This window comes from Hypomesus transpacificus, unplaced genomic scaffold, assembly GCF_021917145.1.
Source record: "Hypomesus transpacificus isolate Combined female unplaced genomic scaffold, fHypTra1 scaffold_31, whole genome shotgun sequence".
Lineage (NCBI taxonomy): Eukaryota > Metazoa > Chordata > Actinopteri > Osmeriformes > Osmeridae > Hypomesus > Hypomesus transpacificus.
In genome coordinates, this window is record NW_025813837.1 from 3079720 (window position 1) to 3107577 (window position 27858).

General features: G+C 42.0%; 5 protein-coding genes across 5 annotated transcripts; all 5 read right to left on the reverse strand.

The window, feature by feature from the left end:
• Window positions 1-379: 379 nt before the first annotated feature.
• On the reverse strand, window positions 380-8894 carry LOC124463860 (progonadoliberin-1-like). The gene is made up of 8 exons (XM_047015638.1): window positions 8798-8894; window positions 8580-8665; window positions 8357-8495; window positions 8164-8262; window positions 8040-8061; window positions 6930-7051; window positions 551-616; window positions 380-409 (listed from the first exon to the last, which is right to left on the reverse strand). The coding sequence occupies exons 3-8, from the start codon at window positions 8492-8494 to the stop codon at window positions 380-382; spliced, it is 477 nt and encodes a 158-aa protein (XP_046871594.1). The 5' UTR covers window position 8495; window positions 8580-8665; window positions 8798-8894.
• On the reverse strand, window positions 6289-7846 carry LOC124463972 (ankyrin repeat domain-containing protein 39-like). The gene is made up of 4 exons (XM_047015820.1): window positions 7424-7846; window positions 7234-7337; window positions 6930-7133; window positions 6289-6804 (listed from the first exon to the last, which is right to left on the reverse strand). The coding sequence occupies exons 1-4, from the start codon at window positions 7512-7514 to the stop codon at window positions 6655-6657; spliced, it is 549 nt and encodes a 182-aa protein (XP_046871776.1). The 5' UTR covers window positions 7515-7846; the 3' UTR covers window positions 6289-6654.
• Window positions 8895-8961: 67 nt separating the features above from the next.
• kctd9a (potassium channel tetramerization domain containing 9a) lies at window positions 8962-13279 on the reverse strand. Its single transcript, XM_047015779.1, has 12 exons — window positions 13065-13279; window positions 12761-12882; window positions 12466-12509; window positions 12275-12371; window positions 12132-12190; window positions 11910-12038; window positions 11745-11812; window positions 11556-11651; window positions 11316-11465; window positions 11117-11222; window positions 10770-10903; window positions 8962-10606 (listed from the first exon to the last, which is right to left on the reverse strand). The coding sequence occupies exons 1-12, from the start codon at window positions 13110-13112 to the stop codon at window positions 10490-10492; spliced, it is 1170 nt and encodes a 389-aa protein (XP_046871735.1). The 5' UTR covers window positions 13113-13279; the 3' UTR covers window positions 8962-10489.
• Window positions 13280-13737: 458 nt separating this feature from the next.
• actr1b (actin related protein 1B) lies at window positions 13738-17964 on the reverse strand. Its single transcript, XM_047015795.1, has 11 exons — window positions 17651-17964; window positions 17056-17120; window positions 16868-16943; window positions 16630-16755; window positions 16387-16511; window positions 16057-16273; window positions 15727-15819; window positions 15446-15620; window positions 15258-15319; window positions 14965-15005; window positions 13738-14875 (listed from the first exon to the last, which is right to left on the reverse strand). Exons 1-11 carry the CDS (start codon window positions 17696-17698, stop codon window positions 14773-14775), a joined length of 1131 nt encoding a protein of 376 aa, XP_046871751.1. The 5' UTR covers window positions 17699-17964; the 3' UTR covers window positions 13738-14772.
• A 3834-nt stretch (window positions 17965-21798) lies between these two features.
• Window positions 21799-27205, reverse strand: npy8br (neuropeptide Y receptor Y8b). Its single transcript, XM_047015796.1, has 2 exons — window positions 26885-27205; window positions 21799-25125 (listed from the first exon to the last, which is right to left on the reverse strand). The coding sequence occupies exon 2, from the start codon at window positions 24965-24967 to the stop codon at window positions 23876-23878; it is 1092 nt and encodes a 363-aa protein (XP_046871752.1). The 5' UTR covers window positions 24968-25125; window positions 26885-27205; the 3' UTR covers window positions 21799-23875.
• Window positions 27206-27858: the final 653 nt, after the last annotated feature.

A 27858-nucleotide genomic window follows, 5' to 3' on the forward strand; every position in this document is an offset into this window, starting at 1 on the left:
ATTCATCCCCAATGTGCATTGACAGTAATAAGCATATGGCATCTTTAAAGTCAAAAAAAAAAATACATCATATGAACATTGGCACCATTTCAAATATCATCAGAATATTGGCTTATGATCCTGTTACTCAGTAACGCTAACCAGTGCTGGCTGATCAAACACATACTCTATACTGGATAGCATGTGTTCTCTCTTTTTGATGTTCTATTCTTTAACTTTGCAATTATTTAATTATTTTCATCAGACTTGGATCCCAGTTCAGCTTACCAAACGAGAGGGGGGTTCATTCACGACATCATAATTTCACCATTCAACAAACCTTATAGGCATCCTTATGTGGATAATGCTGTTTTCATGTGCGTGTTAGGGAGTTGGGACCCTATGGCTGAAGATTAAATATGACTTGACACTGAGAAACGTGGGTGTGGAGCTCCACGAGTGGAAACAGCCCCCAGCCATCTCACAGACCTCAAACAATGGCATTGTGCTCCCCTTACGCTTAATGAGAGAGTGAACAAACAAAATCTCTCTCGGATTCTGGACTGGTTACAGCTCCAGGCAAGCGCAGACGGTTTCTTTTGGACAGATCCATTTCCTCCAAACCCTGATGTCTCTTCTTTCAGTATCCACACACAAACAGGAGGAGGAGGAAGACCTGGGAGCAGACCATAAACAGAAAGCTGAGCTGATGGTTGGGTTTCAAAAAACTAAAGTATGCAGAGTAGAGGGGAGTTTAAATCTTCAGACTGTTTCACAACCCTCCACAGTGTCAAACGTTTGGTTTAGAACATAAAGCTTATGGAAACAGGATGCTTTCAAACCAGATATGCTTTCTGTTGGTTCTAATTCATACCAAGGACCCCTCAATCTTGCATGAGTTCCTTTACTTCTAAATAAATATATTACGACCAGAGACATGAGAGACAGATTCAAAGCCACCACATCTGCTGGTGGGTCTTGTCATTATTTTTTATTTGTCTTTTTATTCCAGTCACTTGATTTAACGGAACACAATGGGAATCATTACGGTTGTGTGTGTTTATTACATGAAAGACCACCACCTATTCGTGCGACAGCAAAATACGTAAAGAGACAGATATGCACCCCGTTAAGCTAGCCAACTACCCAGTTTGTTGTAAGAGCAGAGAAGTAGGCCTAACTTTTCATTTAGATGTTTTTTTTGTTGTGGCCACTTCTCCCTCTGCATTATTTAAAGGAGGGTAGCACACAGTATGAGTTAATGAGGAATTATGATGGTAACTGAAGTCTGAGGCGGGGGTTGGAATGGTGGTGTGAGTTGAATGGTGATAGATTTATCTGACCGGCATGTTGGTTAACTACAGCACAGGGAGACAGAACAAAGACAAGAAGCCCAAGAATGATGCAAGGGGGCCATTAAAATCCAAACCCTGTGTTATCTGAGGTTTATTGAAATGCACCTTTAACAAATTATTAACCACTCTCTCTTCTAATGCTTTCATGTCGCCGTGGTCATAGAAACATAAAAGTCTCGACTGGTTTATGAGCGTGCGTTTACCCACACGTGGAGATCTAGTCGAATCTCCATTCGAGGTGGGCCTCGACTGAGTCAGTCTAAAAGTCAGTTGAACGTTCATGAATGCCACAATGGGACTGATGATCAGTTTGTTTGACAAGGCGGAGCACCACATTACTTTCAACCCCTCTCCACTTTTCAGCGTAAGAAAATACCCAGGAGACAGTTTGATACACGAATGCTGTCCACTAAAGAAACCTAAAGAGATGGAAAACTACTCATCAGCATGAGAACAAGCAGGGGATCCCTGGAGTACTTATTGAACAATATCTGCCCAGGGTAGGTTTGCATACTGATTTACCTAGCTCCTCACATCCAGGAGGGGTGTTTAATCGTCCATGCCTTCCCTTCCCTGTTTGCATTCCCTTGTCACTAGGCATGTACAAATATCCTTTTTATGCACAACAAAAAGCCCCCCCCGTCAGTCCTGCCACGACGCCCAGACCAAACGCGCCCAGCATCCATCCATCAGCAGCACCCCCATCCCGCATGCAGCTCCCCAACTCCAACCACCCAACCACCCCCACGCTGGTCTTTGACATCACGCTGTTGTGCCTTTTCCGGGCCTTTATGCAGGCTGTTGTCTAAGACAGATTGAAGACCCTTTTGTGTGTCAGCCCCTGTCCTGAGTGGCCAGGGGGAACCTGCTGGGCCGGGGACAGAGAGAGTGGAGGGAGAGGAATGCGCATATGAATGGCCTAGTGTGTGCTCAGCACCTGCTGACAGAGGGCCTGTGTGCCTTCGCTTCTCAGTTCATCAGCACAATTATCTTTTTCAATTACATGTGTAGCATGGAATTGTTATGTACGCAGGGTGAAAGGCGGCCCTATTGTTTACACGCATATTGTTTTGTTTCGATCTTGCCGTGCTGGATGCAGCTAGTTGAAGCAGTAGAAGCCTATGAGCTTCATTGTCCTAACTGGGGTCAATGTCACTTGACGCAACAGATCGTCCTTTTTTCAATGAGCTTATTTCCCCCAGATTTCATTTACCATCCCTTATCTGTCTTTAGGCTCTGGGCAGTACATGACTGTGAAAGGACACCTGCTTGGTAAATCCGTGGTGAGGAGGAGGACAAGAGTAGGGTGTTGCTGAAGTTCGCTTTGACAGTATCTTGCCCACACATGTAGTCAACCATTGTGCCTTTCTAATTTTCATACAATATGTAGTGCCAGCTTGACCGTGAGTTGTAAAAAGCCACCTGTGAAAACAAAAGTTTATTTTTTCTGTTCCCAGACCTATTTACATAAACAAACAACAAAGAATTTAACAATTGCCCCCCCAAATAAGTTGTGTTTTTAGATAAAGATACTGAAGCATGCTCAGTCCAGTCACACACTAGATTTCTTCCACTGTCTTAAACATGACAACAACCTGGGTTAGTTGCTAAGCTGGGTCTCATTGTCACATGACATCCCCAATGTTTATATAAGGGGATGATCGATTGTCAATTACTTTTGCATGATGGAACCCAGAAAGGAGATATATGATCCATGTGATGCAACAGGAACTCCACAGCTGTCCTCTGACTGATGGTAAAAAGTATAGGGTTTACTTGTATAGGCATGCTTTTGAGAAGATTGCATCTCCATAATCAATACAGTGAAATGTACTCCCTCCCTCTGTGTGTCTGGAAACTAAGTTTATTTATCATTTGTGAAACTTTTAACAACTGACAACATATCTTGAGAGGTTTCACAGTGTAAAAATAAGAAAACAGGGTGAACAAACAAAATGAGTTTCAGAAACATTTCTGATAGCTTTGGAATGTAAGTTTGCTATGGTCTGTAGTCTGTATATCAACATGTTAACTAGTCTTCCCGACATCTGGAAACGACATGGTGTTGTAATAGTTTACAAATGATTTTCTGTTTAGGTGTAATTATTATTCAAATGAGTAGAATGGGTGTCTCTCCCTCATTATTGTCAATGCTATCAACCCATTTAGGAAAATCAAAACGAGTGCTAATGAATTTCATGGTAATTTTGTATGCTCTCATCATGTTAATGAGCAGGCATGATGAGGCAGGGTAACACTAGGTTTCGTGTTCATGTGGGCGTATGTGAAATGACTATCTGAACACCCCCAGTGGCACCCGGGTGGCAACTAGGATCCCCTAGTTACCCATCTGCCTCTGGACCCATGTCTTCCATCCCCAGCTAACCTGGACAGGAGGAAGGGAAGATCTCCCACACCACTTCAATCATCAGAAAACATACTGCTTTGAAGCGAGAGTGGGGGCACTATTAGATTAAGTTGGATCTCTGAGCAGCAGCTGTCTTTAGATTTGATTATGCCCCTCCAGCCCACCTCAGCCTCCCCACAATGTACATCAGATAATATGGGGGAAATACTCTGTGCCAGTGTCTGGAACTCCACCCTCTTTTTAAACATTTGCCCATCTGCCAGCTATTTACCTGATTATCTCAGCCTGTCACACAGGCCCTACTCTGCTCTGCTCCGCAGCTGCAGCTGCATGACCTGGATCAGGCTCCGGAACTGAACAGGTGGAAGAAGAACGCTTCCCGCAGTCAAGATGACAGACACCAGGCCCTGGAGTAAGTTGGATCTAAACCATGTGGCCCCCTTTTCATTCACAACTGCTAGACCGATACACGTGAGACTGCTTTTATTCACACATATACACTATGGGTCAAAGGTTTAAGAACACCCCTGTTTTTGTTTACATTTAAGCAGGTCAGATTCAGTGGATAAACTGAAATGGTAAACAAGTGGAACCGTGTGAGTGGCACCATGAACCAAAACGGCTGTGGCAGCATTTTGCAGTGCCATGTAATACCCTCTGGTATACTTCTAGTTGGTCAAAGGTTCATCCGACAGCAAGATAATGGCCCAAGTCACACCTCCAGGCTATGTCAGAGCTACCTTAGAAGAAAAGAACAAAACGTTTGGTTTCAAATTATGGGACGCAGTCAGACAGCAATTTCCAGACTTCCAGACTAACACCATTGAGCTGATTTGGGATGTATTGGACAAAAGGTGAAAGCGAACCAACCCACAAGTGCAACATATTCGTGGCAAACTCTGGTGTTGAGAAGTGTCAGCAGTGTTTATAAACTCTGGAAAAAAAGGTGTATGTTCTAAAATGTATAACAGGTCATTTAGATCCAACAGAAAAACATATATAACTTTTTGTTATGTCAAGTCCAGGAATCACAGCTGTAATTCACCACCCAGTGGTCTGTTTGTAAGTTCTCCAGGTCTAACTAAATACGTCTCAACCAAAGCTCTCAGACCTACCTCGATGAGGACTAACCTCCAGTTCTGGTTTAACTCTGGCTCATTGTCAAGTGTGATCTTCAGCCAGGAGGTTTCAAATCTTTCCAAATAAATGTATTTAAGAGACATATTCTCATTCCTTGTGGTGAAGTCCCCATCTAATGTTCCGATTGGTTGATGGTTTTAGGAAAACCATGAGCACAGTTTGTGGCGACGAGGCTTATTACGGCTTTGAAAGCAAGTGAAAAGCATTCGCTGAAATGTACAGTATACACAGTTTGCCATATCCATGTAAAACAGGGAGTAGATTGGGCTAAACACAAGCCAGTTTCCATCCACCACTTTCACACATCAAAGAGAGAAATTCTACCGTTCAAACCAGCCCATGAAAACAAATCAATTTCAGAAAGAAAAGCTTTTTAACATTCCTCCGGTTTCCCGATTCCACATGGGGTTTTCATTAATTTTCTTATTGCCCAACGTCAGACAGCACAAGCTCTTGAGTGTGATTGTTTAACTCTCACAGAATCTGGCAAAGGAACAATCAAATATGAATGGCTATGATAATCTGTGTGCCATCTGAAGTCAGCCATTTCATGTGGCACATGATGCTTTCTATGGAATCCTCAAAGAACAAACGCAGATTATTCCTGTACTGCATGCAGTAAGCGTCCATATACCATATCTCGCTATGTACCGTAAAGGGACCACAGAATGAACTGACATGAGTCCTTAGCCCATACCTTCTGCCTATATTCCACAGCCACATGGAAGGACTTCCTTGCCACTGAGGTTTAAGAACCCCTTTGCTAAGTCCCTAACCCTAACCCCCCCTCACCCCCCCATCACCCCCTTACCCCTAGTTCCCCCCTCCCCTATGCAGCGTGGCGTCAGCTGCAATGAGCTCCAGATGTGCCCTGGCACCCCTCCAGTCACGGCGCTGGATGTGGTTAGCCGGCCGCAGTGGAAACACCACCCACCAGCGGGCCCAATGAAAGTTCCCCCGAATCCAGCGTGTGGTTTCTGTCATGTGTCCACGTTCACTGCGTCTGCCTCTGAGTACAGAGGGAGGCTGGGTGGCTGAGGAGGAGGAGGGGAAGAGTGAAGGTAAGGACTGGATGAGGGGAAGGAGGGGATGAAGGTGAGGTGGGACGCTGGATGGAGGAGTCAGACTGGATGGAGGAGGCCATAAATGAAAATAGGGGGAAATAAGGAAAAAAGGGAGACGTAGAAAAAAGAGAGAGAACAGGATTTTCAGTTTTACATGAGTGAAGCAATGAGGAGACTAGTCTGAAAAGTCATCAGACAGGGTATAATGTTGTGCCTCCTGCCTTTCCAAGAAAAAACAGCATAAGCACCCAAAGACATCCGGCCAACTGATAAACAAATACATCCAGGGCCTGTGAGACATAAACTACTGTAGCATCACAGACCGTTCAAGGTAACACTCAATAAACCATACACAAATACAAAACAATCTCCTCACACCATATTAGTATAATAAATAATATAATAAAACTATATATTGAACTGTTTATTTTGTGGGTTGGTCTGACACCATGACTGAATGCTCTCACGAGATAGCTCATTCACTATTTGTCTTTGACTTTGTCCACCTTTTTCATAGCTACTTTTCTTTATTCACAGACACAAGTTTCTTTCGATGACATTGGACTTTTTGAAAAACGATAGCTGGTATACGAGCTCCCCCTGCTGGCTACAATGACACTAAACAGAAATCTTCGACGTATATGACATTGGCCAAACAGGTGCCCTTGAATCAGTGGCTGTCGCAGTTAATATAAAATATGTCATAACTATATGTTGTGACTGTCATCATATGTTTCTTGTAGCCTACTTAAAGAGGCGGTCTTATAAGTTCCTGCAGTGGGTGTCCTTCTGGTGCCAGTTGGTAAGGTAAATGTCCTTTCTTGTTTTCTAAATTCCGTAGATTTGGACAGTGCTGGATCAAAAGGTCACACACATCTTCATGACCCTGCGCCGCAGCCTATTCATTAAAACAGAGATCACAAAAAACATTGTGCTAACTGCAACACAGCAATTGTTTTAAGTTTGTATAAATTGCTGCCAATTATATGGCTTTTTTTTCAACAATTGGATTCGTTGCTGTACCTTATGTAAGGCAGAAGATCCATCGTCATCACACAGTTGAGGGTCAGCCCCGTGGTGAAGCAGCATCCTCACCACGGCATGATGCCCACAGTAGGCAGAGCGATGGAGCGGAGTAGCGCGACCTAACGTCAAGGCGTTGACACATGCTCCACTGTCAAGGAGCAATCTGCAAACCGCCTCATGACCACTACGACTGGCATAGTGCTGAAACAAATCACAAACCCACTCGCAGTTAGAACGCTTTTCTTTTTCTGCCCGAAAGCAACAGTTGTGTTATTTAACGGCTTGACTAAATTATCCTCACCAAGGCGGTGTAATTGGAGGAGTCTCTTTGGTTTGGCTCTGTTCCCTTCTGGAGAAGTGCTTGTGTTCTACCAAAGTCGCCATTCATTGCAGCTGACCATATACCTGCATGTTTTTTAAATTACAGAAATATTATAACTAAGGGCCTCAGTTTGTGTAAAACAAAATAGTTTTCTAGATTGAAAACTAACCTCTTTCAAAATCCATCTCATCTAGTGTTTGGTGAGTACTTGCAGACGCAGCTTGGAGGCTACAATGCGAACAATGCGGAGTAGACTCCATCCTAAGAATAGAACATGCGACTCCTATATCATCTGCGTATTCAAGACGCAAAACCGGCGTCTAAAACGAGTACTTTGTGAGGAAGAGGTTAGCTCTGCAGCGTTAGCTTGAATAAACACCACCTATGTAAATCGCAGCCATATGACTTTCTTGGAAACCCCTTGGGCTTGAGCAAGACAAATTAATTACGGATTTTAACTGCAGCAACATCCACAGTATTTTATGAACTAAGCAAAACTTCTCACACACGTAGGCCTAATTCAGGACAAAAGTCTGAGAACATGCATTTGCGAGCCTACCTAGCTGTCTGTCTGCCTGCCTGCCTAGTGTTCGCCTTTCAAAATAAAGGTCCTGGGTAATACGTAAAGTACTCCATGAATTACATGCTTAAGAATGATCTATATTCAGAACTACAAGTCCTTTATTGGATGCAAAAATGATAGACACACTAAGGGATTCGGTGAAAGTTTATTGGAGAAATGTTTGGGCAGAATGCATACATTTGCTAAATATTTTGGCGTCCACTGTTTTTTTCCGTGATGCCAGCCTAAACAAAAATGCATCAATTGCAGATAAGGTCATGATGTTCTGTAGGAATCCAAGACAAATACTTTCATTTAAAATATATATCAGATCATTTGTAACTCACAAGCAATGTCCTCAGCCTGTACAGTCTGACATTAGGCCAGACTTTAGTACAGTCATAAAGACTACAGGGTCCATCCATCTTGGGAAGGTCCTCGACAATCTGCAGCAATGCATAATCAGGATCAGAGGCAGCGGAAATAAACCACGAATCAGCATTAATGCATTGTGCTCTAACATCAAGGTTCGGTACTTACACTTTCCAGTGTTTCTGATAAACCATCAGTAGCTCTCTTCCCCCCTGGGCTCAGCCCAAAAGACCAGTGTTGACAGCAGGCATGGGGCATCAGGGCTCCCAACAGCAGCAGCCACAACACCAAGTTCCTCTCTCCCATCCTACAACAGAGATGACATCACCTGTTTTAGACAGGCAAAACATTGACTAAAGAGGCAGAACAGCAAGGTAGTATGATACTGTACCTGACAGGGTCTTTTCTAACCTGTCCTGGGTGAGTGATACAGCATCTGGTTCCCTCTGAGGTTTTATAGGATCCTCCTCGCTTCACCTTTCACCAGTGCAGGTGGAAACAAAGTGGGATTACAGACACGTTTACCCACAAAGTCCTCAACCCTGGACTGGCACCCCGAAGAGACTTTAAAAAGATTATAAAAGATTAAAGATGAGGATTAAAGTATACTTATGTATGATAGTGCTCTTCAATATATATGCCTTTTCTTCATTAAACAATACAAATGGACGGCTACACAGTGAAGTAGACTAACAGACATTAACTGCACCCAAAATGACTTGAAAATTCGAAGAAAAAAAACTTTAAAAAAGGAGCTTGACACATTGTTTACTCATAACAGTCATTTTATTTATGGAAATACATTTCCGTGTTGAGTGCAATAATTATAGACAGCGATGATCCCACATCATAGATCCACTGTCTTTTCGCCATATTGAATACAGTATGTGTCAAAACAAATTCCATGGCTCGTTTCATAACATTCTCCTGGTGTGATCTGCACACTCAAGGTGCAATATTCCACATGATTGCCTTAATTATCTGCATAGGCAGGGTCCCTACTTTAGGACAGAGCAAATGTTGCATCTGAAGAGCTTTATGCAAGAGAAAACTTCACTCATCAAAGATAATTACACTCAGTCTTTAAAAATGCAGACACTGTCCTTAAAGAACTGATACGATTGTTTCTTTGACTAACACAGTCCAGCAGTAATAACAGTTATCCTACTGACGTTGATTGCTTGGAAGCCCTGGTTTGGAAATGTATTAGGTTACCATCTACAAGCGCCATACACATTTTTGGTGTTTTTGATTAAGTGTGACTTAATAGTTTGACCATTTTGTACATATTTGTGCAAAGCGTTAAGTTCAAAACATGATTGAATGATATGCCCAGTCTATTAGTTGGTCCACACTGGAGGACTGTGGTTTCACAACTCTTCTAACAGGGCTAGAACATGACACAGACAGTATATAATAACATATACTTTTCCTTCCATCAAACTACATTACAGGTGAATTATTTGCTATAACATTTGAATATAGAGAATGGCAGATGCAATGTAACACGTCAACGATAAATAGAACCACAGTGAAATGCATGCAAATACAAATCAGTCTGGCAGGGTAAACAGGAGGTAGATTCACGGAACACAAAAACAAAAGACAGACTATACTATTCAAGAGAATCACAAGCCGACAAGTGAATCCTGGAAAGAGTACATTGCATAAGTTTGTTTAGAGCCTCTTTCCAGAATATTCCATAGCATAGTATTTGTGTGGTGGACTCTGATAAAATATTTGGCCAAGTGGACCATGTCTGATTATGGCTTGTTTGTTCATTAAAAAAAAAACGTTCATCTTAAAGCATAGGCTACCTGAACAATAAGTCCTTTGATATAAATGTAGTTGCACAGCGACAGTTATTCATCACATCAGTCTTTGGCCTTTCCCGCCTTGATTTATGTCCCATAAAGCCAGGCTTTGGAGGGTGGAATCCCGTTCTCAACATCATCTTTTACTTACAGAAATGCTGTCAAGTTACAAAATGGATATTTATGTGCAAAGCATAAACTATGAGAAATGTCACTGCTAGGATTGCAAGGTAGACAGAGGAGTAAACACACGTTCCAACTTTAGATATTTTGGTTTTGGGGACAACTAAGGGTTGAGAACCATGGAGAGTGCTACAGTGCAAGAGATTTAAAGCTAAAAAAAAGAATGGGGTGGAATGCCATGGACGTGCATCAAGTAGAGGAACAGGAAGTTCCATGGCAGAGCATCTAGGTGTGATTGGGCGGGGGAGGGCTGGCGGTTTGGGCTGGGCCCTGGTGGAATGTGTCGGGGGGTTAATGAGCAGACTTATCTGACGCTCTGAGACATGTGCAATGCAGTCAGCATCTCTTCAAAGATGGCTCCTTTCACATTGGAGCCTCTCAGGTTGGCTTCTTGTAGGTCGCAACCAGACAGGTCACAATTCTGGAATTGAGTCAGCAAACACAACGATGGCACCATAAGACTGGAAACTGGAAACGGTGCCCGCCGAATATATTAAATCAAAGATGAAAAAACAGATATGGGTTGTGAGGACCGACCATCCATTAATCCTTCACCCCTCCAACAGCCCTTTCATGTTCCTTACCTCCAAATCTGTTCCTGCTAACGTGGCACCCCGCAGGTTACAGTTTTTCAGCTTAGCATTTTTCAGAGTGGCCACACGAAGGTTAATACCCGTCATCTGACTTCCTTCCATGTCGACACCTTTCAGATTAGCACCTGAGGAGTCAGACACCCACAAGCGGTGGTTATGTCATGTCATCATTTAGCAGATGTTTTCATTCAAAACTCAGGGGGATTTGAACCTGGGACCTCTTGACCTTCAGTCTATCGCTCTAACACTGGGCTAAACTGTACCTATTCTCCAGTTTTAACAGTGTTGCTACCAATCCCAAATAGCCTCTCAATAGGAATGTAAATACAACAGGTTACCCTCGAGATTGGCCTTCAATCCTGACGGATCCTCAAAGTTACATCCTTTCAACGAGGCCCCCTCAGCGTTGGAACAGAGCATCTTCACCCCCTGTAAGTTAGCACCCTATAACAGCAAGCAGAGAGTACAGCGGACTGTGAATCTGTGTTGTATTCTTTGATGGCAGTCTTTTGCTGGATCATGATAGGGGGAACTTACATCCAAGTTGGCCCCTGACAGGTCCGCCCGTTCCAGGTTAGAACAGCACAGGTTGGCGTGTGCCAAGTTGCAGCGACTGAGGTTGGCCATCTTAAAATTGATGTAGCGTAGATCCAACCGAGAAAAATCTGCCCCACTGAAATTCAGACCCTTATCGGAGACAGGCACTTGTTATTACCTTAAGGACAGAATATGTATTAAATAGTGGAGTGGTTTTAGAGCAATTGTCCTGTCCTATACCTGACAACGAAGCTCGGATTTGGTGGGCGTGGCCAATAGGAACCGAACAAACTCCTTGCGAGAAATGGGGGAGTGGTCATCAGCCGGCTGTATGTTCTAAATGACACAGCAGAAATAGGTCAGGTACCTTGAATATGTTTGGGGAAATTATAACAGCACATAAACATGGCATGTTTGCAGTTCACTCACCTTTATTGCTACTTCCAACTGCTCTGCAAGCTGTTCAATTCCAAAAAAACGTGCCTCCTCTAATACCCCTGGAAGATATAACAAGTTTATTGTTGATGGTAAAATTCCAGTAGTCCAGTCTTTCAGTGAGTAAAAATATCCCCCAAATCTGCATCCCACACTTACCAAGTAAATTAATTCCTTCATTTATAATGAGCTGGCCATGACGCAGATAATTGAGAATAGGTTCAAAGTATTCTGGACTGCGGTCAATTAGGTAGGCCCCATGTTCATCCTGCTTGTTTCCCCACACATCTAGAGTGGACACAAAGATCCAGCTGGACTTAGTAATATGAATAACACAACAGAAGAAACACTAACCGTGTTCATCTTTGACTTCTAACTCACCCTTCTCCTGGAACATGTGTGCAAGCATGCTCTCTGGCTCCTTGCTGACTAAGGTGCTCCTGTGAAGGGTGAGATCTCATGAACACCTGGGTGAACCAACACTTCTGGTGTGGGTAGATTGCGGAACAAGGTTTTTATCTTACCGTGTGGTGGTAAAAATACGTCCACCAATATTTAGAGTCAACCAATCAGTCTGTGCCCCAGGCTGTGAGTTGATCGTCCTAATATCACTCTGTGGGTCTACGATACAGACGTATACAGGAGTTATTCGTTTTTCAATTAGGTGGTTTGCGAGGATGAGAGCATATGCATGATTAAAGACACCTAAACTCACCGACAAAGGGATCTCCCTCTGAGACATACAACACGTCATCATCCCTGTTTAAGAGTGACAGATCACACCAAAAGTAAACACACAATCACGTGTCAGGTCATTATCGCTGTAATCATCACTTTCTTGGAAGTAAGTTGAGCTTCCAAGACAACGCACTAAATATAAATTGCTCAAACTACAGACATTTTAGACTATATATATATATATATATATATATATATATATATATATATGCTTACTCGCTAATATTATTAGTTAAGTCCTGGGCAGAGCAAGAAAAGATGCCTAGCCTTACCTGATAAGAGTTATATCATCTATATGACCACCTTTTCCATTGTAAAAATTGGAAGCTCTGATTCCCAACTTATTGCTGGCTACAGATAGCAAGTCGGACAAGGTCCCATATACAGCTACAACCTGTTGGAGAAGGCACAGTGATCATGCTGTTAAGTTTGGGCTCAAATATAAACTCTGGGTACACAAAATATGGATATAAACTATTCATTAATGGGCCGCGTTAGCAAACCATCTAGCTTGCTGACAGCAGCAGTAGGCTAGTGTGTGGCAAGCTAGATACCTACTTGCTAGAAGCTACGTACCTTGCCATTTTTGGATGTACCGTTAGCAAATAAGGTAACTCTTCTCATTCTTTATACCAAGTCCTGATTATCAAATGCAACGTGTGAACAAATGTAGCTCTAGAAGCTAGCTAGTTCAAAACTATCGAGTCTTTAATTTGAACGCAGTCAGTAATAGAGACGCCACAGACAAGACATGACAGTAGTCACCTCTTTAAGGTTTATTCGTTTTGCGTAACTGGGTAATGATACGGTGCGACCCGGTCACATAAAGAAGGATATAAATATTTCGGAAAGGTATTGTTAATGTGGCCTAAAAAGGTTGTATCATAGATTTAAAATTAAAAATAAATTATTAAAGCCCATACTAGGTAAACATGTCCTTTAAACATCTCATAAAATTTATTTGGCTATTTATTTCAAGACATTTGCACCACGGAATGGTCAGTGATAGCAAACGAAGTACACTTCCATGCTCAATCACGGACCAATAGAATCTTGAATCAGTAACTATGTGAACCAATCACTGGCCCGAGTGACTGAACGTATACTCGTTTAATACGCCTGGGCATTGTTAAGTGGTCCGTGGCATTCAGACAGAGAACGGTTTATTGTTTTTTCGATAATGTTCATAACACCGTATATATAATAGTCTAATTCATGAACAAGTACCATTAAAATAACCACAACACAATAACACGTGAATTTACCTTTATTTGCCATTTTACAAAACATAATCATGAATAACCATCACTTAGAGCAGTCATCAACTTCAAACTTAAATCTTGAACTAAAGAGCACTAACAATAATATGTTCAAAATGTTTCAAGGTCTAATTATTAATTCCAAGGTCCAACACTTATTTTCAATTACACTGTAAAATACCATCATTGAGGTGCATCTTGTCATCTAGTATACAACAGTGTAGAGCAACTTGACATTTTATTTTGATTTGCTGTCTATAAAGTGCCTTTTTATGGTACCCTCAGGAATTTGTTACCATACTACTGTTATCAACAAGACTATATGATGATCACCTAAATACAGGACATGTTTCATACGCTTGGCTTGTACTTCTAAACATCTAATAATACCACCACCATCATCCATGCCGCCATGGCTTCTGCTCAGTCATTTCTTTTTTCCGTTCATTGGATACTACATACAAGGAAACAGAAAGTGACTGATAATTGTACAATTTCAATTCACTGTAACTGTGTCAAGTCTTAGTGTGAAAGAAGTGATAACATGCTCTTTAGGGATCTACAGTATATACGTAGTGCCATAGTAACAAAGCCAAATACGTAAAAACCGGGTTTTTCTTAACGGAATCCATTCATTAAAGTAAAGCAGCTCGTTTACCTTTACAGCAATGTCACATGGTGAATCTTCTACTTCAAATGGAGTAAACCAGAAGCACAATAAATATGATACTTTTGCATTCAAATGATGCAGCATTGCATTAAACAATAAACGTTAAAAAATAATAAAATAAAATCAAGAGATGCCGCTTAAAGCTGTAATTTGGGACAGAAACTATGTCTTCTTTCTTTCTGCCCAACATCGTCAGTCCTGTCCAGTCTCCCCAGTTTAGGATGTGTGTAGGGGGTTCTGTTGAAGGCATGCCATCCCTCTCCTTGCAGATGAAGAGGAAGGGGTATTACAGTGTAGAGTAGTTGGTGGACTCCATTCAGAGGCTTGTAGACAGAACTCTCTCTCTCTCCCTCCCTCAAAAGGTTTTCCGATGGATGGCACGCGCTCTGTCTTCTTCATATTCTTTCTTTGATACCCACATTTTCTTAAAGGTGTCAAGGGAAGCCAGGATGGAGCCCCTAGAAACAACAACAAAAGAACAGATGTGGAATTACAATGCGTTTATTTTTTTTGTAAACCTTAGATGGAGAAACAGGACTTTACTTACCCTATCCAAGTGGAGTAGAGTCTCTCTTGAGGCGCAGAGATCTACAATGGAGGAAAAACACAGTAGACACGAAATCAGAGAGAACTCAGGATGGAAATACATTTAAATCTATTATTTAGCTGAAATTCCACATTGTGATTTCTAGTGCACAAATCAAAGCAATTTGATTTGTTTAGTGCTGTTAGGGATTCTGTTTCATACTTTATGAATTACAACGTATTTTCTGTCCCGAAACTTCCAAGGGGAATGTAATAAAACATGAATACATTCTCTGATAGTTTTTAAGTATGTACCTTGATCTTTACATCTTTGGGCGCCAATTTCTTTACTTCACTTAACAAACGATCTCCAAAACCTATTGAATAGAAAGAAAACAATAGAGTTAGGAACTTCGACCCAATGCTTTGGAGTTTGGCCTGCGATGTTTGTGACGTGGGCTGCAGTCACAGAAATTAATAAAACACTGAAATTCAGCAAATACCTTTGAGAAGTGTGGAGCCTCCGGAGAGGACAATGTTGGAGAATAGAGTTCGTCTCAGATCCATGTCCGATTTCTGGATGGCAAAAGCCAGAACCTCATGGATTCCTTCGCTCTCGTCTCCTATCAGGTCTGGACGGAAGAGAAGCTCAGGTGCTCGGAACCTGGCAGGACCAATCTACGCAGGGGCATGACAGTCATGTGATTCCGAATTCCGAAAAGAAACATAGCACCCCCCCTGCAATACTGAAACCGTGGCGGCAACAACCACGGACATGACTCACATCCAAGGTGCTGCCATCAGGGAGGGTGTACTGCGCCTTCTCGGTCTCTAAGGTCTCATCTTTCTGTGGGTTCAACGAAAGGTAGCATGCTCTCTGGAGAAGGACAGAAGAAAATGTGACAGGGATTAAGGGGACTTCACTACTGAAATTCTGTCAGAATTAGGCACTTCAGCTTCTTGATCCTTTGCTGTATATGTAAGACTTTTTATCCAAAGACAACAACAAAGAGATGCAAAATGTACGATTTATTATGCTATGTGACCTGTATGAAAGACGGTGTGGAATTCAAATGTGCCATCGTTCGACAGAATGTCACTGTAAAGTAAGTACCTCTTTGATGGTGCGGACCACCTCGAACTCTGCGGATGTGTGGAAGTCATAGCCCTCCTTACGTAGAAGCAGGCGCAGGTAACGCGAGACATCACGCCCAGCGATGTCCACCCGCATGATGGAGTGAGGAATGGCAAAGCCCTCGTAGATGGGCACGGCATGGGTCACCCCGTCCCCAGAATCCAGCACCACTCCTGTGGTCCTCCCAGTGGCATAGCTGTAACACGGGACAACCGCGCGTTGGTGTAGGTCACAGATACGTGGCAATATCTGACTCATAGTTTGCATGTTGTGTATTGTAAAAGGTTGAAGGTGAACATATAAACATACAGGCTCAACACCGCCTGCATGGAGATGAAGAGGGCCGGTACGTTGAAGGTCTCAAAGAACACCTCTGCAGCCCGCTCACGGTTTTTACTCGGGTTCAAGGGGGCTTCTGTCAGCAGTACCGGATGCTGGATTAAGTAGAACATACCAAACATGTCAGGGAGACAGGACATCCAAAAGGTTACTGTATGTGAATCATCGAGGTGCGAAGATGCTTATGCATCCTATATATATATATAGGCCTACCTCTTCAGAGAAGGTCTGTAGTTGCTCCTTGGAGTAGACGTACTGCCAGATCCTCTCCATGTCATTCCAGTCCTTCACGATGCCATGCTCCATGGGGTAACGCACAGACAACAGTCCCCGGTGCTCCTAGAACCACAGAGAGAAAGGGATTGTCAGACATGAAAACCAAAATGACAGCACTTGTCACTTCTCACCGTCAGGAATAGAATAGACCAGTAGAGTCATGGGGTCGAGTTACCTCAGCTTTAGGTCCAATGAAGAGATCTCCTTCTAGAGCTCCAGCCATCACCCGAACATGCTTGGGTCGACCCACACTAAAACAAAAACAATTCATTTAATATCTTATTGTGCAAGGATCTTGGGTCTTGTGGGGTTTGGGTTAATTAAAGGTGGGGCCTGCGGATGCTTGAGATGGAGATTGCTTACTAGTTGGGGAAGCAGTATTTAGGGATCTGGTCCCCTGCAAATCCAGCTTTAACAACACCAGAGCCCTGAAAAAAATAAGACGACACAAAATAGGCGACAGTGTTATAAAGCAGACAGTTCATTAGAAACTCCTCGTGAATTTAAAAGCCGATGCTCATCTTTGTGACACACGATTTTCAACTTAACTAGACTAAACACTCACGTTACGTTGCTGTCTGGCTAGCTAGCAACCATCCCCAAATAATGTTAATTGGTGAGAATGGGCTAATGTAGCTAGCCAGCTTCACGAATAAGCTTAGTCACAGCGTAGAATATGGTGGTGCTAGTTCAATAGTCCAGCACCACCAGTGAGGAACGTTAACTAGTTACCGGCGTAATCTAGCAACCCAACTTTAGCCACCGAGCTAGCCTGTATGTCAACAAAACTAAGCTAGCTAGCTAGCCACCGCTACGTTTTGATTGTTCAGGACTGGCGTTTCAGCAGCATACAATAGCTGTAGCTAGTATATACATTGATATCGCCTGGCATTAGCTAAACTAGCCTAGCAACATGCATAGCGTAAATTGTTCCTTTTAATTAACGTTATTAACTTACATTATCAATCACGACCGGCTGATTTGCTATAATATCGTAGGACTCCATTGTGAACTTGCTAGCAACACCCTTCCACTCTTTACTAGACTCGTTACACCCTTCCACTCCAGACCTGCCTGGTCAGAATGTAGAAACATACAATTCTAAACGCTGTAGCTACGTGCAATTTGACTGCTGGAAGGTACCATAATGCGTTCTATTTGTTATATATCTATCTGCACTATCTCTATTGACGCCCGTGTCGGACACATAGAAGCAGCGTACGTTCCCACACCCAGCAGTCCACTTACTACTGCCACCACGGATAAATACGTAAAAAATCATGGCAAGAGATATTTGCATCATAAGGTGGAGAAGACATAGATGGCATGTTTAGGGATGGGACTGGTGTACTTACAGATTTTGACCACTAGAGGACACTGCGAAACACCTGATGGGACTCGTTACAGCGAATGGAGATGTGAGAATTCAGCCAAAGACATTGATAATTAGGCACAGCACAGAGCACACCATCCGCTAATGCAGTGTCGTCAAACCTGGACCTCACTCAGCAGTACCCGCCTAGTACAACTCCCCGGATTGCATAGCACACAGTAAAGCACGATACAAGGGAGGTTTATTGCTCAAACGGAAGAAATACAGGACTGTTATAAGTGATTTTAAATGGGGGGTCTGGGGATGACGTTGGGCAGTGTCTCAAGACTCATGAAGAGACTTATCTATTATGTCAAGGTTGTTCTGTTATTATCTTATAGCACATGGAAGTCAAACACAAGACTACACATGTATGCATAAAATACATGTGACAATGAAACAATGACATGTAATATCCTGCTGACTATTGAACAGGTTGGGGGGATATAGGCTTATCTACCAAAATAAATGGTGCTGTTCAAAGTGTTTCAGTCTATCTCTCACCCATCTGATTCTGGGCAAACACACAAGCCAGATTATCAGTTCCTCTTGATGAAATGTGACCCACTAGCATCGAAGATTGTGAACCATGTAGATGGAATATTCTCCTTGAAAGTGATTCAATACGTGGAAAGTCACACAGTCAATCTGTGATAGTGAGAACGTCAATAAATCAACTCATTAGTAATGACCCTATTTCGTCAAGATGATAACTAACTGTTCATTATGAGAAGACAATGGATCTCCTCAGGATCTACCAGGACAGCCTACCTCAAACACAAATCACATGTTCCAGGGACAGACACTTGAGCTTTCTGAAAGCTGCAAGGTCTTTCCGGGTTGCTCTAATTGGTTTCCCACAGTGGTGTGACATTAGATGGGGAAAAGAAGCAGGGAAGATCTGGAGAGAAAGAGACCTCAAGCTCTACAACAACACACCTGGTGAGGAAAGACCGGATAACCATCGAAGTTAAGGACTCTCACTTGAATATCGCTTCTCAATTGCTAAGAACCTGGCAGAGAAATGTATCTTTTTGTTTTTTTTAGGATGACAAAGGGGTACAGTTTAGGTAGAGGGTTGTTTTTCACATAACACTGTTCAGTCGTGATGACTGAAACCCCACCTTCTATCTCTGAAAACACATTGTTGTTATGAGTGCTTCTTGATAGGCCATCTGCTTGGGCTAGTTCTTCTGATGCAGAGTCCAATAAGACTGCTTGATAGATTTTGCTCCGTAGCTACAAGGTTACCTACTGGTGGCCCCGTGGAAGCTGTAACCAGGCAACCAGTCCAAGGTCTATTACCTCTGTAGCCATACTTCAGGATAAAGCAAAGTAATGAACACAGCTTAAGTAGACATAGATTATACAATGGACTAAACACAAAATGAATAAGATCTCATTAAAAAAATAGAAGTAAAATGATACTAATATTGTAACTCGACTTTCTATCACACGCGAGGACAGGAATAGATATTTGCAGACACAAATCTGTGTGTGTGTGTGTTGAAAGCACGGGTGGTACCCAGCACTAGTACCATCAAGCCAACTATTGTGATTAAGCATCACCTATGCAGAAAATTGTCACATACATGAATTTATGCATAGAGTGGCATGGCTTTGATCAAGGACTGTATGCTAAAATAGTCGGTAAATAATTAAATGATTTATTCTGTGTGGGACAACAACAAGAATCTAAAACAATTGACATTTTGTACATGGTCATTGTTTTTCTTTTTCCTCAACCATGCCAGGATATTAAAAACATTATTGTCTTGATTATCCACTTTCCAATGTTTTACCTGTCTTGGGTACATCATCACTAACAAGATGGAAGATGTTGCTGACGTACAGGCAGAGACGAATGTTGGTATTTTATTGTATATTTTATTTTAATTCTAAATCCACTTAGTATTGCTATTTTTTGTAGCCTTAGTATGGTTAGACCTCATATTTAATTTTTTAAGATTCCTATATGTTTAATGTATGCACCTTCCTGCCAAAGCCAATTCCTTGTCAGTGCAAACTTTCATGGCGATTAAAACCCATTCTGATTCTGATTCTGATTTGGGTATGTCCAAGCAAACATGTTAGTCAGGAAATTCCACTACTGTTCTGATGATATGACAGTGAGCTTGTTTCATGCTTACTGCATCCCCATGTATGCAGCCCCATTACGGGGCAGCTACAAAAAGGAAACCCTGTGCAAACTTTAGGTAGCATACAATGACTGCTTGAGTATACTGCTGATAAAGCCCAGGTGTAGCAGTGCTAGTAAGCTCTTTTGTGACTCAGGGCTAAGCACTTTAAAGGCTCTTTTGAGGAACCCGATGTTTAAGTTTATATCTTGACTTGATGAGTCACAAAACTGTATTATAATGATGCTCACAAGTCCCAGGTGTAGCTCAGTCAGATATCAATCATATCTGTGGAAACATTGGTATGGGTGCCTTTTAAAACTCTCATGAATAAGAGTATGTTTGTTGTGTTTATGTATCTGTTTTCTTTTTTTCCCTTTATGGTATATGTCTTGCTATCGGGTCTAGAGCCTGTAATAAAGTTTATATATCCTTTTCATTCAATTTTCTTCTTTTCATATGACATAGGACTGTATCATATGTAATGTAAGTTACATATCATTGTTTGGCTCGTTGAGTTTTCAGTGTAGTTGAGTTAAGCAATTTGAAATACATGGTAGTACTGGGCTCTCTTCAATGCAACGCATATACAAGCCAGTCACATTTTATCACCAAAGTCCAATGTACTAAATAGAAACAACCTCCTTCTGAGGAAACTGTAGCCCAATCTCTTTGTATGTGTCATTTTCCCATGAAGAGATTCTGTTTAGATTCCTCTCTCGCCTCTTGCCTCTCTTTCCTTGGAAGATCCCTTGAGGTACATGACTGGACACAAAGACATGCTGTACTTCAATACACAATCACAGTGGGATAAAGCACCCTTCTGCCGTGACTGTTTCATGCCCTTGTCTCAATTTACTTTCCATTCGCATTTAAGATGATATTACCATAAAATAATACTTTACACACTGTATAATTTTACTTGAAAAGGTTGAGCTGAAATACATTCTTGAGATGTTTCAGCAGGCACAGACTCTATACTATGAAAGGTAATATTAGTGGGTAGTTTCTGCAATACATCTTGATGATGCATGATGAATGGACGCAGAAAATTCAGAGAAGCACGCCTTTGTGAGGTACGGATCCAAACTCGACATCCGAAGTAAACAAAATATATTTAAGTTGAAGGGCATCAGAGGGGTGAACACTTACCCAATTAGGGCAATTTTATAAACACAATACAGGAACTAGAGATTACTGATTGAGTCTGACCCAAGGTCATAAGCGAGTTTGACACTGGAGTCACCAGCCTTTGAGGTGGATTTTGCATTATTGTACAAACAGTACTTTAGATTAGAGTTTCAGAAGTTAAGCTTGTTTCTATGTGATTTATTTTACTGGTGAGCCAGAACAACACATCTGGTGTTCCTGTCCGTCTTTTTTCCATGAAGGAGTCAAAGTTAGAGAGGTCGCTGTGAGTTTGTGAGACCACAGGAGGCTGCAAAGAAAATTCATTAACATTTGAACTCATATCCTTTACAGGAGGTTCCCTGCTGTTTGACACAAAAAATAGATTGGCAACAGGGTATATGCTTATATGTAGTTGTTGAACTTAAATTGAACTTGAAGAATAAACAGACCGTCTTGTTTTGTTGTATTACTTTACTTAAAAGTTACATAATGTCTTTGACGATCAATAGCATACACCACAAGTGCCCAAACATTTAACGGCAGTTCATTAAACATAACAAAAATAAGCTTTGAATACCACTTTCATAAAACATATCCTTCATAATCCATCATAAACCATAAGTACATTATAACAATCTTTGAAGAGCTGTATGTACATACCCAACCAGGTAACGTCATTAGAAAAATGATCAACCTTCTTTGCATGAGAAACTCAAATATCAAAGGTGTCCTCAACAATATTTCTTAAAATAGCACAAAGTGGTCTGTCTTATTTTAGAACCAGGAATAATTTATGAGCCAGTTTCTCATTAAAATTAATGAGGTTTAAGTTTGACGAGGTTGAATATCTTAACGAACAATTGTGGTATCTTGACAACACTGTTAAATGTGTTTGAGTGGGACTAATGAATGGTTGATGATATAAGGTCATGCATGTCTACACAATGTCAGTAGACAAGTGTGTAGAGAGAAAATGCATAACACTTTAAATGTATTTCACCAATTTCAATTTGACGTGATTCATTAACACCATATCAATGGACCATATTCAAACATGTTAAAACACATACATGCTTTAGCCTCGGGGGTGTGGGTGAGCTATTTAAAATGGACCCCCTTCCTGTGGGATGACCAGAGGAAGAGATGAACCTCACATGTAAAGCAGCAGGATAGAGGAACATTTAGAGAACTGTTTCATTATTATTCTGAGACCTTTTGTACAAGTTACATGAAATATGGTTCACATTGTGTCTGACTGGACTCCAGGTCTACAGTGGGTGCTTCTAAAAGGTGATTATTTACACTGGGGACACATACATTCATTGCTTCTTGTTTTGTCTCAGGCACTGATGTATAGTTGTGTTGTGGCACATAGGTTTTATTACAGCAACCTTCCCAACACAGTGATATATTTGACTGTAAACCTTAGTGGATAGAAAGAAAAATGGCAGTAATGGTTTGCGGCAGCAACGGTGGCCTGTGCTAATATTTCTCAATGTCTGTCCTTGGCGAGGTTTTTCTCTGTCAAAAGTTATTAATATATGAACCTATTTTGAACATAAATCGACCTTATGTTATCTACCACTAAATCATGCATGAATATTTTGAATGGAAAATAGGTAATTTATGTTGTAGGTAGTTGAGGTACTGGATGGAGACAAGGTAGTAAATAATACACTCTAAATACTATCAGTGAACTAGTGCTTCATCCCCATGAGTTTATCTACTGAAGTGGATTGGCATATTGGATTTTTCTTTTAAAGGATGAATAGGCAAACTGGGCCTGGCCAAACCAATTTGCCACTGTGTATTTGTCTGGAACCTCTCAGTTCATGTTCGATTTCCAAGGGGTGTTATTAACGGACACAGACCAAAAATGCCTCTGGATGCAATTGGTTAGAATTGGATAGATACCACAACCACTTAGAGCGACAAAAAGGTTGTTCACAAAAATGTCATGAATCGGAACAAACAATAATGTTGCAAGGATAATATGTGCATAATGTGAATTTTAGACAGTGTTACAGTGCTACGTGTTCCCTACCAGAAGAGTTCTACAGTGAAAATGACAGAATAAAACATTTAAAATATAGATTCATATTCATGTAACTGTCTTCAGCTTTAACTCAAGGTCATTATTTTTACGGACCCTTAAAAACGAGTTCACAGAAGATAAAAGGCAATACAGTGGATCTCTGGGATAATCCTTTAAATACCATTGTGTAATAAAAGTTTGACCACTACACATTTAGTAATATACATAATAACACAACGATAGCATGCCTCTGCAAAGCCATTTCCTGGAATCCTTTACAATACTAAGACCTTTGCACCATAATTCTGTTATCAACTTCCTCTTGGTCGAGTGCTAAAACCGCAAAGAGAAGCCTGTGACACACACGTCTTAGGGCTACGCCTTCTCCCTGCTCGTTATCACTGAACAGCACAACTGGAGCTCAATCCTTCTTCCATTCTTAACGGAAACACAAGCTTCAGCGGCTGACCGACACCACGGGTCAGGAAGAGTCGTATCGATCGCGTCTTAAGTGTTCATGCTGATGGATCCTTTGCTGAGGAGGGACCCTTTGGTCACCTCGGTGCTGACGACGGAGAGGGGGAAAGTCTCGTACCGCTCGGTCATCCTCCAGCAACGGCAGTGATAGAGGGTGGACTTGAGCTCCTTCTGGAAATTGCTGTTGAGGAACCCGTAGATGACAGGGTTGACGCAGGTGGAAGCCATGGCCGTGAGGTGGCAGGCGGAGAACAAGACATTGTGCCCGCAGACCGGGATGGCATCGTGCTTCCAATCAAACACAGTGTTGAAGACCATGAGTGGTAGCCAGCACAGCGTGAACACGAACACGATGGAGCCAAGCACGGCGTTGATCCTCTTGGAACCCTTGATCTTCCTCTGATTGGGGTCCCTGGCCCGCTCCACCATGTCTCTCCTCCTCCTCAGACGCAGGAAGATGCGCAGGTAGCAAACCACGATGAGGAGGACGGGAAGGCAGTACTGAAAGCACAGGAGAGAGGTGGTATAGGCCAGTCTGTTGTGCTGGGAGGGCCAATCCTCCATACAAATGTGGTAGTCAGTGAAGGGGTTAAAAGGAATGCTCAGGTTATTGAAAGGTGTATGGAGGATTGTGTAAGAGAGGAAAGGGACAGAGATGAGGCTGGCCAAGATCCAGGTAATGGCCACAGCCAGGTAGGAGTGGCCCATCACAGGCTTCCATCCAGTGGGGTGAATGATGAGCTGGTGGCGCTCCAAGGCTATCAGGACCAGAGAGGAAATGGACACAGTGATGGATAAACACTGGACGAAGTTGGTGATTTTACAGAGAGCCTCCCCCAGGATCCAGCGATCCATCAAGGTGTAGACGATGGTGGTGGGCAGACACACTATGCACATCAAGATATCGGAGCAGGAGAGGTTGGCGATGAAAATGTTGGTGACGTTTCGCATCTCCTTTTGCCGCGTGATGACAAACACAAGGCTTGCGTTGCCGATGACGCCCACTGCCATCATGGTGCTGTAGGTGATGATGAGGAAGGTGGTTCCGCCTACTGAGGCGGAACATTTGTCTTCCCATGGCGCCTCCTTCATCAAGGACAGGTTGTGATTGGTTAACTCCATGCTAGAGAAGCATCAACTGTGATTTCATAGGCTGGAATCTAAACGAGTCGCCTGTGGTTTCAGCTCTCCAGGGAACTACTTTCTCAGTCTCTGTTGTGTGTTTTACTTTTCATCATACGCTTATTGGCACCACATGGATTCCAGCCTTTGTTTACTTTCTGAAAGAGAAAACAGAACATAAGTGATGGGGGAGAATTATGAACAACACTGTAAATCTGTTCCCATTGGAATTTGACAGTAAAAACACTTCACATTCCAAGGTTGTAAAAATGCTTAATGATATCATAGGCTGTCTTAGAACAAGTATGTGCCATCAAACTGTAATACAGTTACCCGTCTGAAATCAAACCTGGAAAAAATATTTTAGACTGGACTTTAGTCTGGACTGTAGATCAAGATATAAGTCATAGAAGAAGTCCTTTGGTGGCCAATGCCAATGGCAGCCAAACCACCATACCAGTGACAGTAATCATGGCCAGGGGCCCCATCAGTCAAACGTCCTAACATTCATTACAGTATGCTAATGACTTCCTTCATTCTCTTCTTCCCCCTTTCTCGGGGGATTCGTACATGATATATCTTATTTACTACCACCACCAACACCATGGCTGCTCCATGGTTCCCCCCCTTCATTTCCCCCCACATGTCGACCGTGTTGAACTCTGCAGGCTCTGTTTTAAAAGACAGGGTGTAACTTGCGTTTATAACGCAAATCAAACCCTGGTCATCATGGATCCCTCAGGGTTAGGGCGACCCCAGAGGAGGGCAGAGCTCAGGGGAAACACTACATCGTTACAGCGACTGGCTGACCAGACTCTCCATGCAGGATGAGAGGGAGGAAGACAGGAGTTCAGATGGACGTAGAACTGATTAACCAGGTTGTTGAAACCAAGGCTCTGCAAATGCTTTTGAGAACAATTGGTTTAATGAACAAGCAATTCAGGAAAGGCCCATAATGTCATTCTAGGCCTGCAAGCCAAACGTATTCTAACAATGTCAGTCAGAGTATCCACAATTATAATAAACATGTGTAAGTATTGTTACAAGGAACATTTACAAAAAAAAACCTTACACCTTTAAGGATTATCTGTCTACCAGATGGTGGCTTTATGTGTTCTGTGTACCGCAAGATGTAATATAACAGATTGATTATTTTCAAATTAGGATTTATTGAATGCAACAACAAAAACACATTCTGTCTATTGCTTATTTTAATTATGTCTTATCCTTCTCTGGATAGCGTTGTTTTGCTTCCATGCCTTGAAGGGACCACAAGTTTAATTCAAACGCTGCTACTTACCCTGAAGTAAACGATGTTTTTGCAGCCACATTATTATTATGTTGCCACTGCTAGTTATTTATTCATGGACCAGTTCTGAGCTGTTGCTCAGAGCTATGATCAAATTATGACACCCAAATTGATGTTTTCTACATTCTCAGTGATATATGTTCATATTACACCCCGTAGAAACCCCAAGGGTGAAAATTTATGAGCACGCTCAAACCCTCCCTAAATGACGCCTTCTAGATGAGAAGGTCCATAAAGAGGTTTATACAAGTGGGTAGTTAGTATTAGATATTTGAATATCATTTTTAACATTAGACTCAACACACTTTTGAATGCAATCCGCATTTCATTGTCTTACTGGCACTACTTAATGAACGATAAGCTAACTGAAGATGAGTTCAGATTTTGAGAGGAACAATTAAAAAAAAAACGAGGTGCTATGTGACTGGGAAGATTTGTCATAAAACATGACACCCATGGCCATCCAGATTACACACAAAAAGAGAAGAAAACATCATTCACACAATACACAAAGACCAAATAAACGAAAATCACCTACAGCCTATTGAAGTCAACATTATAACAATTACAGCCACAATCGTAAAAGTGCATAAAAGACTCATTCATACCCTCGTTCGACAAGTCTCTTCACTGCTTCTCTCCGGAATGCGCTTTCATTGCCTCCATCCGAGGTTGTCTTCTCTAACCAAATGAAGCAGACGCTCGAGAAGGAATGCTTTTGACTCGCTGAGGCGCCTCGCGCTCGCGCTCCCGCTTCCTCCCCCTCTATTATGGCAATGCAGACTGTACACATCCGTTTATAGAGCAATGGTCCAATCAAAGACATCACCTGGGGCATAAATACGGGCTTTTTCCCCAACACCTGTCAATAATTAGCCTAACCCAGTTGGACTACTGAACAATATCCGGAGAGCAACAAGTTCCTATAAGTGCAATGATTGGCAGGAAAGAGTGAGAATGAAGCAAAACCTGAGTGTAACCCCGCCTAATTAGCTCTGTCACGGCTACGAGGAGAACGTGACGTGTTTCATCAAGATAACAGTTAACAACAACTGCAGCTCTTGCATTTGGTCCTTGCAAACGCAAGTAAACAACCCATGGAGTACTGCATTATTCAATCTAGAAACGCCATAAAGTAGCCTACAGTGATGGTAGTATTTCATCTCATCCCTTCATGCAATCTTCAGACACGATCCTCTGTGGACGTGCTAGACACAGCGGGGTAGGCCTATACAGCAATAAGTCAACAGGCGTCTGGTGCCATGCAGTTTACCATGCTGTTGGCTGTTGGCTGGTAAGCTGTATTCCCACATCGTTCCCCGTTTAATGTGCGATGCATTTCAAAACAATCCTTTGGCAAGAAGGGTTTTATTACTTTTATTACTTGTATTATTGTTTTTATTGATTTTATGTAAAGCTCATTGAGCTGCAATTATTGTATGAGATGTGCTAGATATAAAGTCTTATTATTATTATTATTATTGTATTCTAGACCGTATTTTGACAAAATTGCCATATTATGATTAATCAGAGAACAAACGTTTCAAAACTGCAGATTAGTAGCCTATGACGTCATTCGACT